The following is a 15683-nucleotide window of genomic DNA, read 5'->3' as shown; positions in this document are numbered from 1 at the left end:
TCGATTTGAAAAGATTGTTTCCTAACAGGAATAAATCCAAGCCATGTTGCTGCAAGAGGAGCACATGGGAATGTGCACCAAAGCTGTCTCCTCTTATGGTCAGTTTATGTGTTGAAGTTAAAGTGATAACCTGGAATGACTCATTTGTTTTTTTTTCCCCCACATCAGAATATTTTAACATTTGATTCAGCGGTGCTTTTCTGTGTTTGAAAGCACAAGGTTTGGCTGGATCTGCTGCTGCGTTCTGAAGCTGTTGACATCAGAAATAACTCAGACCCCATGGTGTGTGTGTGAGTTTGAGAGACTGAATGCCACCCACACACTGCCTCCTCTAGCATCTGCACCAATTTTTAAAGCTGTTTTACTGGCCATCCCCTCTTCCTCTTCCGTCACATAACCCTGAAGTAGGCATTGAGAATGCATAAGTCTGAAAAGTTTCAAATTTATGGAAATAGCAAAAGTTCTCTAATTTGCAAGAAAGAAAAGTCTTATTTTTTCCCGAGCACAACAGGGCAATTGGTAAGCGTTGGCTTCGTAGTTCTGAGGACAGTGGTTTGAATCATGGCCCCGCCTGTGTGGCGTTTGCATGTTCTCCTCGTCCCTGCATGGTTTTTCTACTGGCACTCCGCTTTTCTCCAACATCCCTAAGACATGCATGAATTAGATACTCTAAATTGCCCCAAGGTGTGATTGTGAGTGCGACAGACTGCTGTCTGTCTCCATGTCCCCAGCGAATAGCTGGCAACTAGTTCAGGATGTACTCCGCGTCCTGCTGGATGACAGCTGGGATAGGCTCCAGCACTCCCGTGCCCCTTGTGAGGATAAGCGGCTAAGAAAATGTCAGATGGATATTTTTTTTCATAAGCAGGCTAGTTCTAAAACTTGCAGACAGAAGAGCGATCACAAACCATCACAATTGACCAATTCCTAATGCAAATCCTACCCAAATTCTTCCAGCCCCTTCTTTGGCCATTACTTCATCCCTCCACAAAGTTTTAATCACTGGAGAGGTGGCGAGAGCAGCATCTTTCATCCTTAGCCAAGAAATGTGCTCATATTTGCGTGCTAAGTGTGCGGTGTCATGTTTAATAGATGCCCCCGGTTCACCGGCTTGTTTGCTCCCTGACAGAATCTAGTCAGGACAATTATGACTCATATTGAAGTCACCCAGCAGCAGCATCCTAAAAATAATTCTGACTGCAAGTCTGAGTCAGTGTCCACTTCTTGGAGAGCGCTTGATTGTTGTCCGTTACTTTTGCTTGTGCCCCCCACCCCCCATCCCACATTGTCAGCTCTGAACTTACTAGATTCTCATTATTTGCCACTTTATAATATAAAAACCTCATGGAAAGGTGGAACAATTAAAGTGTCTGCCTCACAATTCTGAGGACCGGGGTTCCAATCCCAGCCTCGCCTGTGTGGCGTCTCCATTTTCTCTCGTGCCTGCGTGGGTTTTTGCCGGCCGCTCCGGTTTCCTCCCACATGCCAAAAAATGCATTAATTGGGGACTCTGGTGTGGGATCGTGGGTTGCAAATGTTTGTTTCTACAGTATGTGCCCTGCAACTGCCTAGCAACCAGTTCTGCTTGTACCTCGCCTCATGCCCGAAGATAGTTTGGATAGGCTCCAGCACTCCCGTGTCCATTGCGAGGAAAAGTGCCTCAGATAATGGATGGAAGTTTTAAACCCAAATTGAACACTCGTACAATGATGTTAAATTCTAACATTTTTTTCCATCTTCTGGTAACTTCCGATCTGATTTTGAATGGTATGCCTAGAAAGCCCCTTTCATTTGAACAAGCAAATTCAGAACTTTGTTTCAAAATCCATTCTACACATTTGAAAAGAATTGCTGCAAACATTTAAAAATACTAAAAACTATTTAGTACTCAGTTGTGAAGATACAACCTGAAGAGTTTTTCATTTTACTCTTTTTCTGATTTTTTTTTTTTTTTTTTTGGGGGGGCTGGGGGGGGGGGTAATGTGACTAAAATGGAGCTCTGTGACCATTAATGTCCCATGTTATAAAGTAAGTAAAAACAAAGCCTGACTTGATAGCCAGCATTTCGACTTGGGCTTTGGGCTGGTGAGGGCACTTTAGAGCACCTCATTACCACGCCAATGACCCGGTGGGATATCTACTAGCCAGTGGAAACGGAATTGTACTTGTGTGTAGCCATAAGAGAGATGCAAGACAAAGTAACATCCATTTCCTACTGGTAGTGGTGGTATTTGATTGACAGTTGCGCTAAAGTGGGATTTCAGCACATTCAACGGTCAATTGGACACGACCATAGGGGTCGAGAAAAGACCCAACTGTCTTGATTTTTCACTATTTTGAAGCCTCATTTCATGTATGTCAATATTCCCCAAATCATTCAAACTGGACTGTGTTGTTTAAAACTTCTTTCTGGTGTGTGAAATTTAGAAGACATTTTCACTTTACTGGGACGATGATCGGCAATGACTCGCCTGACTGCTTGAGTATCCTGTGGTGTGGGATTTGTTGTGATTAAACCCGCCTCCCCCTTTCCTTTATTGACCACTGAAAAATTATTGTGGCCATGTACTGTAAATGTCCAGCCCAATATTTATGATTTCAGATCCTTGTGTGTGGTTAACCGAGTTTTGCTGAGCCACCAACATTTGGTATGAAACCTGACTGTCATTTGTTGGAGATTAGGGTTTATCAGTGGAAATACCCCCCACGACCCCCAGTGCTGTGGTGTGCTACAGTGAAGAAAATAAGTATTTGAACAACCTGCTATATTGCAAGTTCTCCCGCTTGGAAATGATGGAGAGGTACAACCTCTTTCCCTCAGTCAGAGCATTGAAGATGGGTCATGGCTGGGTCTTTCAACATGACAATGACCCGAAGCACACAGCCAGGAAAACCAAGGAGTGGCTCCGTAAGAAGCATATCAAGGTTCTGGCTTGACCTAGGCAGCCTACAGACCTAAACGTAATAGAAAATCTTTGGAGGGAGCTGAAACTCCGTGTTTCTCAGCGACAGTCCAGAAACCTGTCTGATCTAGAGAAGATCTGTGTGGAGGAGTGGGCCAAAATCCCTCCTGCAGTGTGTGCAAACCTGGTGAACAACTACAGGAAACATTTGACCTCTGTAATTGCAAACAAAGGCTACTGTAACAAATATTAACATTGGTTTTCTCAGGTGTGCAAATACTTATTTGCAGCTGTATCACACAAATAAATCATTAAAAAAAAATCATACATTGCGATTTCTGTATTTTTCTTTTTAGATTATCTCTCTCACAGTGGACATGCACCTCCAATGAAAATTTCAGACCCCCCCATAATTTCTGAGTGGGAGAACTTGCAATATAGTAGGGTGTTCAAATACTTATTTTCTTCACTCTATGTTGAGTATCTTGAGGGCACCACACTATAAAAACAGTGAGCACACGCTTTGTTTTTTTTTCTTTTGTCATTTGGGGTCTCGCAAATTTTAAAAAAATCGCTGAAGATGTTAATATATGTACCCGGCTTGAGACCTCTCGTCATTTACAATCTTTTATGAACATTTCCTTTTTTCCGTTAGATGCTGTCGATGGAATCGGCCTGCTGCTTGCCTTTCGGGCACCTCTTGTATAAACTGCGCCAAACAAGTCATGCGACTAACCTGCTGTGGCAAGCCGGCAGTAGCAACAACATGCTGGTATAATTGATCCAACAACCACAGAAGACCACTGTAGCTGCAAATGCCACGGTATTGTGCATATTCCTGATCAACAGTTGGGACAATTAAGATTTATTCATTGATTGAATTGAGAAGGATTTTTTTTTCTCTCTCTATGAATATTCCCACATTGTTGCCGATGTCCTATTGAGAAGAAAAATGCTTCCCCTAGGAGTTGTTCAACAGTGTGAATCGAGTTCACTTTCCCATAGCTGATGTAATTTTTTTTTTTTTTTTTTTTGGTATTAAATGGGCACTTGTTGAGTTGAGAAGTGGTGCACTGAATTTTGGCTCAATTGCTTTGAGACTTTAGTCACTGATGGTGTAGTGGTACACACGTTTGACTTTGGTGCGGGTAGCCTGGGGTTATAGTCCCGCTCAGTGATGGTGTTGATATCTGCCCTACAACTGACTGGTGACCAATTCAGGGAGTAGTTAGACTTTTGCCTGAAATTAGCTGGCGTGGGAGTTAGCACTCTTACCACCCTTGTATGGATAAGCGACTTGGAAAATGGATGGATACTTTGAGACTCATTTAATCAAGAAACAATTTATCACACATAAAACTCTCAATGATAGATTAATTACCTGCCAAGTATTTATACTTTGCTTGCATCCATCCAGCCATCAATGCATATATCAATTAATCAATTTCCTGTAGAGTTTGTTTATTAGCTATTACCTATGTTTATAGAACATATCCCAACTGATTTGGTATGACAGGTGGTGTACAGGTACTCCCATGACTGTTCGCCATACAGCCAACCGCAGAGTATTCTTGCATACATAATGATTTAATACTATACTCGCCACCCAGAACATAAGGTAAACCTCCACAGTGTAACGTGATATGTTAGAAAATGAATTTGATGTCACTGGTCAAAATATGAGTCAGTGTTGTGTGAGTGACTTCAGCTTCCTGTCAACAATATGTTGTGGTTTCAACTGTCTGAACAATCAATACCTTACCTAACCACGAGAAAGCCTCTGATTATGATCTCTCTCTGTCATCACAATGGTGTCATCATTGATCCAACATATGCGCATAACTAGCCAACGAAAAAATAGTATTGTGTACTCTCACTACTAGCCAGATCACTTGCACAAAATGCAGTAGTGTAATGTGATCCGTTATAAACTACATGATGTCACTTGTCGAAATGTGAATCAGTGTTGTTGAAATTGTGAGTGGTTTCAGTTTCCTCCTGTCAGTATTATTATTTTTTTTCAACTGCTCAACAATTATCCTAACCGGTATAAAGCCTATGATTCATCTCATTGCGTCACCGTGTCGCTGTCATCACAGTCGGAAAGCATCACTGTCCAATGAAAGTTGTGTACAGTTTCTCCAAATGGTGGAGGGTTTTTAGCACGTACGGCTCACAGTTTTCAGGTTCAGTGAACCACCACGAATACGACCTGGATGCAGTACATATTGCTGTCGTGAAAGGTTTCTTCTAATCTTGCTCTTTGATCTGAAAGTGACCCAATGAATAAATAAATTGGGAGAATTTGAAAGTGCATTACATTGATTACACATAAGATGACAGATACTTAATAGGAAAGCGTTACACGCATACTTGCCAAAAGACTACTCGCGTATGTAAAACTAATTAAAGAATAGCTTCTGTTATGTAATCTTTATTTTGTGTATTGAGCACATTTTGAGGCCTCATCGCATTTTTATGGGGGTCCTTACAACACAAATATAATCAGTAATTTCAGTAATTTGTAAGTAAGCTTCGGTTTATTTTTTCTTATTTTGGCTATTTGTAGCTACTTTGGGGCGGCACGGTGTCTCAGCTGGAAAGAGCTGGCCTCACAGTTCTGAGGTCCCGGGTTCAATCCCGGCCCCGCCTGTGTGGAGTCTGTATGTTCTCCCCGTACCTGTGTGAGTTTTCTCCGGGCACTCCGGTTTCCTCCCAAATTCTAAAGACATGCAACATTAATTGGACACCTTGGTGTGATTGCGACAGCGGCTGTTTGTCTCCATGTGCCCTTCGATTGAGTGGCAACTAGTTCAGGGTGCACCCCGCCTCCTGCCCGTTGACAGCTGGGTTAGTCTCCACCACTCCCTGCGACCCTTCTGAGGATAATCGGCGAAGAAAATGGATGAATAGATAGATAGCTACTTAGTTACTTCCCACCACAGAATAGTTGATAGAAAAGCTATAGCTGTCCGTAGTGTGCGTGCGCGTGCATGTCGCGCCCCGCTTGCTGCAATGTGTGTCCGCGCCCCCGCCCCCGCCCCCGTCCATGGAGTGACACCATCCGAGGTCCAATACGAAAGTGGCCCACGACCGAGCCGCGGCCAATCAAAGCCAACCAACAGGCGGCGTGCGGCCGCTGTCTGAATGACGTCATGCGCAAACAGCTGGTCGATGAGAGAAAGAGAGGGAGGGGGGTGGCGAAGGGTGGTTGGGGTGTGTGTGTGTGTGTGTGTGTGTGTGTGGTGTGTGTGTGTGTGTGTGTGTGTGTGTGTGTGTGTGTGTGTGGTGGTGGTGGGGGGGGGGGGGGTGGCTGTAAAAATGTAAAGCGGCAACAGCGAGAGCTGCACCGCGGCTCGAGCCCACGGCAAGGAACACTCGGAACCATGTGGAGGGTGGACCGCTGCCCCGCGAGGACGATGCTGCTCTTCATCGTTTCCACGTTTCTCTGCGTTCCCGCGGGTGAGTGCGCCGCTTCTTCGCGTGGACTTGCATGTGGATCTGTGCGTGGGGGTCTGTCGTGGAGCTGTTCATTTGCTCCCGGTGCTGAAACGGACCCGATGAGCAGCCCCCTCGACTGCGTGCTGCATGGGTCGTTATGCCTGTATGACACATGACACGCGTTCGTTGTCTCTCTTTGTCCCGAATGGACTCCTTTTTGTGTGTGTTGCTTTTATAGTACTACTGTATATCCAAGTTATGACTAATACAGCCCGGGCGACGTTAACAGTGAGTTGCTCGTATCAGATTGTCACAATAAAACAAGTCAACGATTTATTTTCAAGCCCTCCAGACTCAACAGAAGGTGTTTATGTGAACCCCGAGCATGAAACAAAGACATCAGCTCTGATAGTGCGCATACCTTTTGTGTCCTCTCAGTGTTCTTGTTTTTTTTTTTTTTTTTTTTGCTGCTTTACTTGGAGGAACTCTAGTTACAACAACACAAAACAAAAAGATAAAAGACCTTTGCACTTTCTTTTAGTGTTTGGGATGTGAGGTAGCCAGAAAAAGGGAGCTCAGCAATGTTCATTTGGGTTGTGAGTGTTGAAAGTGTTTGCGTGCGTGTGTGTTCGTATTGTTTGGGCCAAATTATTTACACATAAATAATGCAGTATACAGAGTACTTGTTACCGCAGTAAATATTCTTCCAACTCATGCAAATCTTTGCAACGAGAGGGGCAATTAAATTCTTCCCTTTAAATTGGTCTTTCTCAAAGTGTGGTTGTAGTAAAGGCTACTGCTTTTTAGTCGTATGGGGGTTGTATCTAGTGGTATGTGAAAGTATCGAAACAAACATTTGACATGAAAACGTTTGCATGTTGTTTTTATTTTTTTTTAAATGCTGTTACTGCTCAAACTGTGGATGACTGTGGCTGACAATGTAATACGGTTGTGTACGTATCAAAAATACATAATGTTCTTTTGATAGCAAACCTTTACTGCTGCACAACTGTATGCTTATGTTGATCATTATAAAAGTACTTAAAGTGCTAAGAATTTGTTTTAGGTGGTACTTGGTGTTAAAAGTTTGATAACCACTGCCCTACATGGATACATTTTACAGATGACTGACCAAAATGATGCTAAAGATATAAAAGTCAAATCAATCGGCGACCCAAAGACATCCATCAGCGTCCAAGGCGCCTATCCTCACAAGGTTTGCCGGAGCCAATCCCAGCTAACATTGGGCGAAAGGCAGCCGACAGCCTGAACTGTTCGCCGGTCATCACTGAGTGGGAATTGATCCCATGTTGCTTGCACCAAAGTCAAGCGTGTGTACCACTACAACCGAAGATGTAAATCTTTAATAATAATAATAATCTTTAATAATGTAGCACTAGCACTCCATGGCCTCTATTTTAGGTACACCTGCACTGTCTTAAAAAAATACTTTCACAGACAGAGTGACATGTTACCACAGAAGTGTTAAAAAATATAATTGAATAACATGCATGTAGGATTCAATGAAGTCTAAATTGCCCACAGTTGCGAATTCTTATTTGCTGGTTGTCTGTATGCGCGCCGCAATTGGCTGGCGACCGTTCCGGGGTAGTCCCTTCTTCTCACCAAGGGTCACATGGGATAGGTTCCAGCTCACCCTAATGAGGACAAGCTCTCGAGAAAATGCTTTGATGGATGTGTTGGATGTGTTGCTTATCACAAATCCATTCTCATTTAAATGCACTCTCATCCACTTATGTATTGGAATGCATGTTAAAAAAATCTATTGTAAGATTCCTAAAGGAATACTTTGGGGTTGTAAGCGTGTCTAATTATTATGTAGAAGTCATCATACAGAGAGGTTTTTCTACTACTTTTTTTTTTAAGGGTAGGAAAGCCCGATTAAAAAAAAATCCATAATATATCCTACTGGACATCATTTCTTATGGATTAAAATACAAGCACAATTACCCCCCAAAAATTCTGTACCTAGTGGGGAGGGCCTCTAAATTCTACTTCCATCAACCAAACAGAACAACAAATGAGACAACAAGGAACAGGTGGCCAAACAGGAGGTGGAGAAGCAAAGGGTGGGCTGGCGAGGTGAGATGGTTGAAAAGGTGTGGCAGACGCGGGACTCGGGACTCAGCGGGACGGTGACCGGCTGGCAGGGAGAAACACGGAGTCCAAAACATAGGTGCATTGATCCGGGACACGTGTGGCGCAAAACCGCGGTGCGAATGCGCCAGTGAAACGCAGCGGAACAAAGTCTGTGATCGCTGTGTTACCTTCAGGGCTCTGACAAAACATTGGAATTAGTCAAGGTGTCAGTCACGGAAAGGGTGGGGGTGTGTTGGAAATGTCTTTATTCAGATAGAAAAAAAAATGTGCTTTTGAGGTGGTGGTGGTGGGATAGTAGTCTCATTATAATATGGGAAGTTAATTGAATGCAAACGAGCTCTGTATGAATTTAGATTCATGAAATCTTGACTGTGAGGCAGACTTGTCAACCAGCAGATAAACATGCTGACTGAAAAAAAAAAAGTATGAACTGTCGTCACAAATATTAAGGTGTTATGAAAGTATTGAGCCTAGATGTGAAATGTCCTTAAATAGTAGAGCAGGGTGTGCACGTAATCAATTGCAGAAAGTAGCTGGTAAATATTTCAGGGGTGTCAAACTCATTCTTGTCACGGGCCACATTATTGGTGGGTCGTTGTGACTGTGAAGCCACGTTATTGTTTCATACTCCCCACCGTTCAGTGGAGGCTGGATGGGATGGGGGTGGGGTGCCGCCCCACTGCTCCTTGAAAAGGACAGAAGTAAATTAAATATGTAAATGAAAGCTTGCAAGTTTAACGTGTATATATAAATTTGAATGAGGAGGGTAAATCGTAGACAGTTAATGATGAGTAAAATTGATTTGTTTGTCTCGTTTTATGACGGAACTTCTAGATGAAGTAGTGTTGACGTTTTTCTATTGATTCGCATTGAATGGCCATTGGGCCTCATGAAATACAAAAAATATTCTTTTAATTTCCGTCCTATAAAACGCAACTTTTTTCACACGCTTCCAACCCTGCGGTTTATGCGGCGATGCCGGTAATTTGTGCATTTTTTTTAACGGCCACAAGGGGGCACTCAAGTGGAAAATGTAAGAGTGAAAACAGTGGAATATATGTGCCGAGGAAGTGATTTTACCAGTCTAGCCCTGTTAGCGCTGCGCTGGCGTGTTACTGCCGTGTCTCTGTGATTTTACCGACATGTTTTTTTTATGTTTAACCAGCTCTGTTAGCGCCAAGCTAGTGCTAGCCTGTTGCTAGTGTTAGCGTGGCGTTAGCATGGCGGTGCTAGCATTAGCATTAGCGTGGCGGCGCTAGCGTTAAACTCTTTGTGTCTCGTCTTTCTTTGTAAATACAGTACCTCGTGTTTCAATGTGGGCATTTACAGCTTTTAGACACCTGCGGCGTATGTATGTACCAAATGGGATTTCCTTTAGAAATGTACTGGGTGAAACCTATAATATAATAATATATAGGTGCGCTCTGTAGGCTGGGAATTATGGTAAATCCAATTTAAAAAAAAAAAAAAAAAAAAAAAAAAAATTCCCCCTCACCCATCAAATTACTGTAAAAAGGAGGTCAGTAAAAAAATAAATGCTGGTAATATCTGAACTTTGTTAAATATGACAGTGGAGAATTTTGGTACAGATTTTACTACCATTTTACTTCAATTTTAAGACATGGAAGTTGATGCATATGATTTTTTTTCGCAGACCACATAAAATGAGGTGCTGGGCTGGATTTGACCCCTGGGCCTTGAGTTTGACAAGGGTCAAATATTTGAAATATCACGTTTCTTTGTACAAACCATTTCAAATGTGTGTAGCTCGACACGTTGTTGTTCACCACTTGATCGAAGAAGGATTGTTACTTCCGTGTTTACTCAAGTGCAGAGACGACCAGGCATTACTGTATATGAAGAAAAGACATTTTTTGCACAAATGATGTACCCGTATTTGTGTGGCACTATATACGCATTTGTCAAAGGAGAAATATTACTTCTGTGTTAAGTGACTCATGTTAATGGTTTCTATTTGCGTATGTATTGTTGCTTTTCAATAATGCAGTGACAGTCGGCCAACTCGTCGTCCTCTCCAGTTTCTGCTGTCTCATATTGGAAATACAACAACAAAAATAGCACGATTGCCTGAGTGAAGTTAAGGAATTTTTTTTTTTTTTTTTTAATTTTCTTCAAATGTTTGTGTAAAGAAAGGGCAGAACTTGGACTGTTCATATGAAAGAGGTGCAACATTTATTATTTGGGTGGTGGTGACAAACCTAATGAAGTCATGAAGTAGTGATGTAATTCAGCCTTTCACTTTTTGTACAAACTCCCACTAAAGTCTCTTCACGATGCAGCGCCGTATTGATGATGTTCTTCATCGTCATCATTCCATGTACCGTATTGCATTGGACAGGAATCTGTGATTTATCGTATGTGTGTGAGCCGTCCATCCGTCCATTTTCGACTACGCTAACCAATCAGGCTTATCCTGGCTGAGTTCGGCGAACGGCGGGGTACACCCTGAGCCTGTCGCTAGCCGAGCCCAAGGCAAATATAGACAAATAATCATTCACATTTAAGTTATGGACAATTTCGAGTCCTCACTTAACCTATCATGTGTGTTTGTAGACTGTGGGAGAAAGACACAGAGAGAAAACTCTCCACAGCAAGGCCACAGCCCAGCGTCGAACCCTAAACCACAGAACTATGAGATACATGTGCTAACCACTCGTCACACTAATTGATCTAAAAATTCCAACAACCATCCATCCATTTTCTCTGCCGCTTATCCTCAGGAGGGTGTGAACAGAGTGAACATTTCCTAAAAGCAAGGTGATGAGTCTTATTTAAAATTTGGAGTTTTTCCAGTGTCTGTTTATTTTCATCCATCCATCCATTTTCTTAGCCCCTTATCCTCACAAGGGTCACGGGAGTGCTGGAGCCTATCCCAGCTGTCAACGGGCAGGAGGCGGGGTACACCCCGAACTGGTTTGCCAGCCAATCGCAGGGCACATTGAGACAAACAGCCGCACTCACAATCACAATTAGAGTGTCCAATTAATGTTGCATGTTTTTGGGGTGTGGGAGGAAACCGGAGTGCCCGGAGAAAATCCCCGCAGGCACGGGGAGAACATGCAAATTCCACACAGGCGGGTCTGGGATCAAACCTGGGTTGTCAGAACTGTGAGGGCGACGCGTTACCAGCTGAGGCACCGTGTCACCAAAAATTCTAACATTCTAACAATTTTGATATTAAAAAACACATTTTGATTATCATTAGCTTTCTTTGCTTGGCTGTGAAAAATCCCTTCGATCTCCGGCCTTTGAGGTGTTTGATGTCCATTTTGATTTCATTGACCAAGATATGGTTCAGAGGGGTGGAATGGTGGGTACTAGTTACCATATCTGCCTCACAGGTCTTAGGACTGGGGTTCAAATCGCAGCCCCGTCTGTGTGGAATTTGCATGTTCTCTCCTCTAAGTTGTGTGAATGTGAGTGCGTATGGTTATTTGTTTGGATCTGCCCTGCGATTGATTGCCGACCAGTTCTAGCCCGAAAACGGCTAGGACAGGCTCCAGCATGCCTGTGTCCCTAGTGAGGATAACCAATAGAAAGATGGATGGATGGTTCAGAGCTCTCCTCCACCTCAAATCTGAGCGCGTAGACTGAATGCGCGTACGGCATTTTCATTTGGTTGCTGCGTCTTCAAGTCGAAGAGGCAGTTTGATGTATGGGAAGCTCTTGTATGAGGTGGCGCGACAGAGCAAAAGAGCACAATAACAGGAGCTTTGTACAGGATCAAAGTTTAGAATTCCTCAACTGAAGCGTTCAAGGTTATTTCTGAGAGAGCGACTGTATGTATGTATGTATGTGTAGATATGATTATTTTTCTCCTTTATGAGTACATATCAGAACAGGCTGTTGAGTGTGCGCTTTGATTTTCTTCACTCGACGTTCCACTGGAGGCCAACGGCAGACATTTTAGGATCCTTCTCTAAACGTTCATAGGAGATGCAGCGCAGAGCAATTAAATGTGTGTTTTCATTTTTTTATTTTTTTATTTAATTTTTTCTGGGTTCTTGCCCACCTGCTGGCTGAGCTCAGTGGCAGCCTGGCTCGTGCGGGTAATGTGACAGATTACACCTGTCGCTTGATCTGCTGCTTTTATATGCAGAGCCTTGGCTGGATGTAATCCAAGGATTTGACATTAAGCAGGACGCCGGTGAGCACACGTGCACGCAGCTGCTTTAAAAAAAAAAAAAAAGAAAGCTAGAGCAGCAGTGTCAAAACTACACCCCGGGGGCAATTGGTGGCTCGCCATATGTTTCATCGCGGCCCGCACCATAAAGTAAAAATAATATTTGATATGACCTGCAAAGCTGTTTGAAAATGAAATAAGTGGTGAAGGCCGGCATGAAAAGTGCCAATGTCCAAAAAGCGTGTGGGAGTTTGTAGATAGGGGTGAAAGTGATAAATTGAAAAACTCGAGTAATTCAATGATAAAAATGAAAAAAAAAAGTCAAGTTAAATCTCTTCCTCAAAATGTTGCAATGATCATTTTTATACATGGATCAATGTTGCTGCAGACTTGTGAATAAAAGTTTGGGATCATTTCACACTTCAATAAAGTGAAATACGTCTACTGCAATACCAGGTGGCGAGCCTCAGTCGGGTACTTTGGGTGGGCTGAGCTATGACCTCATTTTGGAAAGTACACGTCTCTGATTGAAGTTTTTAGAGCTTGAAAAAGTCATTTTGCTAGATGACCCAAAATAGGTCTAGCCTAATTATTATTATTGTCTATTTATTTTATTTATTATTATTTCCATCTATTTTGGGATTCATTCATTCATTCTTGCTAAAAGTCTGCTTTATTGTCAGAAAGCCACACACCTTTTCTAACTCTTTGAATGCAATATACATATTTCATCTCAGAGGAAAGGAATATTAACATTCTGGCTAGTCTCAATGTCTATTCTATTACTTATCTATTCGAGAACAATAAAGTTGTTTATAAGGTTTTTGATTTGAGTAGGAGCCTGACAACACTTGGAAAATATCATATAAACAGTATTAACAACTAAACATAAAAACAAACGAAGACAAAGTCATTATCATGCAATGCAATGCATGCTGCATCATTATTCAAATATTATTAAAGTATTGTTTTTCTTTGTCTAACCTGCTGCACCTGGCTGACTTCTGTCTGCCAACAGTGTTGGTATAAGGTGATTTGTCATAAACTAGCATTTAACTGGATTTAGCACATGTACTGTAGTTATGGCAACAAAAGTGCCCTGATACTGTTAGCGTTTTTATTAAACTGAAAATGAACAGGCGCCACGGTGGATCACCTGGTAAAGCGTTGGCCTCACAGTTCTAAGGTCCCGGGTTCAATCCCGGAGCCACCTTTGTGGAGTTTGCATGTTCTCCACGTGCCTGGGTGGGGTTTCTCCGGGCACTCCGGTTTCCTCCCACATCCCAAAAACATGCAACATTAATTGGTCACTCTAAATTGCCCCCTAGGTGTGATTATGAGTGCGACTGATGTCTGTCTCCATGGCAACCAGTTCAGGGTGTACCCCGCCTCCAGCCCGTTTGACAGCCGGGATAGGCTCCAGCACTCCCGCGACCCTTGTGAGGATAAGTGCCTAAGAAAATGGATGAATGAAAATAAACACAGACGCTGCCAAAACTCAAAATCTTAAATAAGACCCATCACCTTGCTTTCAGAAAATGTTCACTTATTTCAAGCTTTATTTTACTTGAAGTAGACAAAATGTTTGCCAGGGGAATAAGTTCCATCCATCCATTGTCTGTACTGCTTATCCTCACTAGGGTCGCCGGCATGCCGGAGCGTATCCCAGCTTTCTTCGGGCGAGAAGCGGGGTAGACCCTGAACTGGTCACCATCCAATTGCAGGCCACATACAAACAAACAAACAACCATTCGCACTCACATTCACATTCTCATTTGGGGTGTTGTTGTTGTTGCTTGACGTGGATGGTCAAGGATGGTCTCATGGCAACCGGTCTTTCACTGGCTTGGTGGCAAAAGAGCTCGTTAGGCCTGAGAGAATCTTTGCGGGAGGTATGTGTGGACTTTTGTTATCAGCAGACAACAGGAAACCTCAAACCTTTTTTCTACTTCGACACAGATGACTTCTTTCAAACTTCTTTCAAACTGGCAGTCTCCTCTCTGTCCAGAATTTGATTGCATGACCTTCAAGTAACAACTGTTTGGCTTCATAACAGATTGTTCTTTATTTATTAAACCTATTGTCTTTGTCTGTACTAGGCGGCAGGTCACCTTAATGTCCTGAAAATAAAAAGTTTGTCAATGCAACAGAAAGCTGCGAGGTAGTAGTTTTTCCCAAATACTGTAACTATAGCATACTGATATAAAAACAACATAGCATTGGCTGATGGATTTAGTCTTTGAATTAAAGTTGACAACCGTAGTCTATAGCAGGGGTGTCAAACTCATTTTTGTTGCGGGCCACAAGGTAATTACGGTTTCCCTCAGAGGGCCGTTATGACTGTGAAACCATGAAAATCTTTCGCCTCATCATATTTACGTGGGAAATTTACGAGCTAGTTTTGGAATTAGAAATCAAGGTTAATGTGTTTTCAAAGTATTGCTGATGCTTTGGTACACAGTAATGCTTGCAACATCTCGAACATTATCATTTATGATATGAAAATTTGATATTTTGGCACAGATTTTAACAAAAATTATGGAAGTTTATACTCATAATTTGCCTTCACGGGCCACATAGAATCATGCAGTGGGCCGGGTCTGGCCCCCAAGCCTTGAGTTTGACACCTGTGGTCTATAGGATTGCACCCCTCCCCCCCCAAAAAAAAAAACAAAACAAAAGACCAAAAGGAACACCATCTTCATCTTCTCACTTAGTTTTCTTTCCTTGGCAGATTGCCTTTTTGTGACTGAATACTTCACCCGAACGCCTCGTAAGCTCAGCGCTTACAACTCCTTCGCCAGTGTGGAACTGTTCCACTTCAATGTGCCTGACAACACCATGATGGCCGTATGGAACCTCATTATCTTCAAGGAACAAGGTGGTACCTTCGGTGACAGGTGCCCCAACCGCAACGTAGCGGTGTAAGTCAATTATGTACTTTTTGTTTCGGAACTGGTGTTTCGCTAGTCGAAAAAACCTTTTCACTGGCAAAAGCAGGGACTACCATTTACTATTTCAAATACGTGGTCTTAAGTTCCGACCCATAAAACGGTTGTCGCTCATTCGTTATT

At 42.7% G+C, this 15683-nt stretch overlaps 1 protein-coding gene across 5 annotated transcripts in view; it reads left to right on the top strand.

Moving 5' to 3' along the window:
• tmem8b (transmembrane protein 8B) overlaps window positions 1-15683 on the top strand; it is a 47880-nt gene that overhangs the window by 179 nt on the left and 32018 nt on the right. The window contains exons 2-5 of one of the 5 annotated variants that reach the window (XM_061815936.1): window positions 29-98; window positions 214-282; window positions 3559-3726; window positions 15344-15533. In XM_061815936.1, the coding sequence (XP_061671920.1) occupies window positions 15451-15533 (83 nt within the window). In that variant the 5' untranslated portion in view covers window positions 29-98; window positions 214-282; window positions 3559-3726; window positions 15344-15450. Of the gene's footprint in view, window positions 1-7; window positions 283-1973; window positions 3727-15343; window positions 15534-15683 lie in introns of those variants that run through there. The other 4 variants (XM_061815934.1, XM_061815935.1, XM_061815933.1 and 1 more) reach the window with 4 other exon arrangements.

The sequence above is a fragment of the Syngnathoides biaculeatus genome, chromosome 4 (genome assembly GCF_019802595.1).
Source record: "Syngnathoides biaculeatus isolate LvHL_M chromosome 4, ASM1980259v1, whole genome shotgun sequence".
Lineage (NCBI taxonomy): Eukaryota > Metazoa > Chordata > Actinopteri > Syngnathiformes > Syngnathidae > Syngnathoides > Syngnathoides biaculeatus.
The sequence above is the reverse complement of the archived record's forward strand: the minus strand, read 5'-3'. Positions and strand labels throughout refer to the sequence as shown.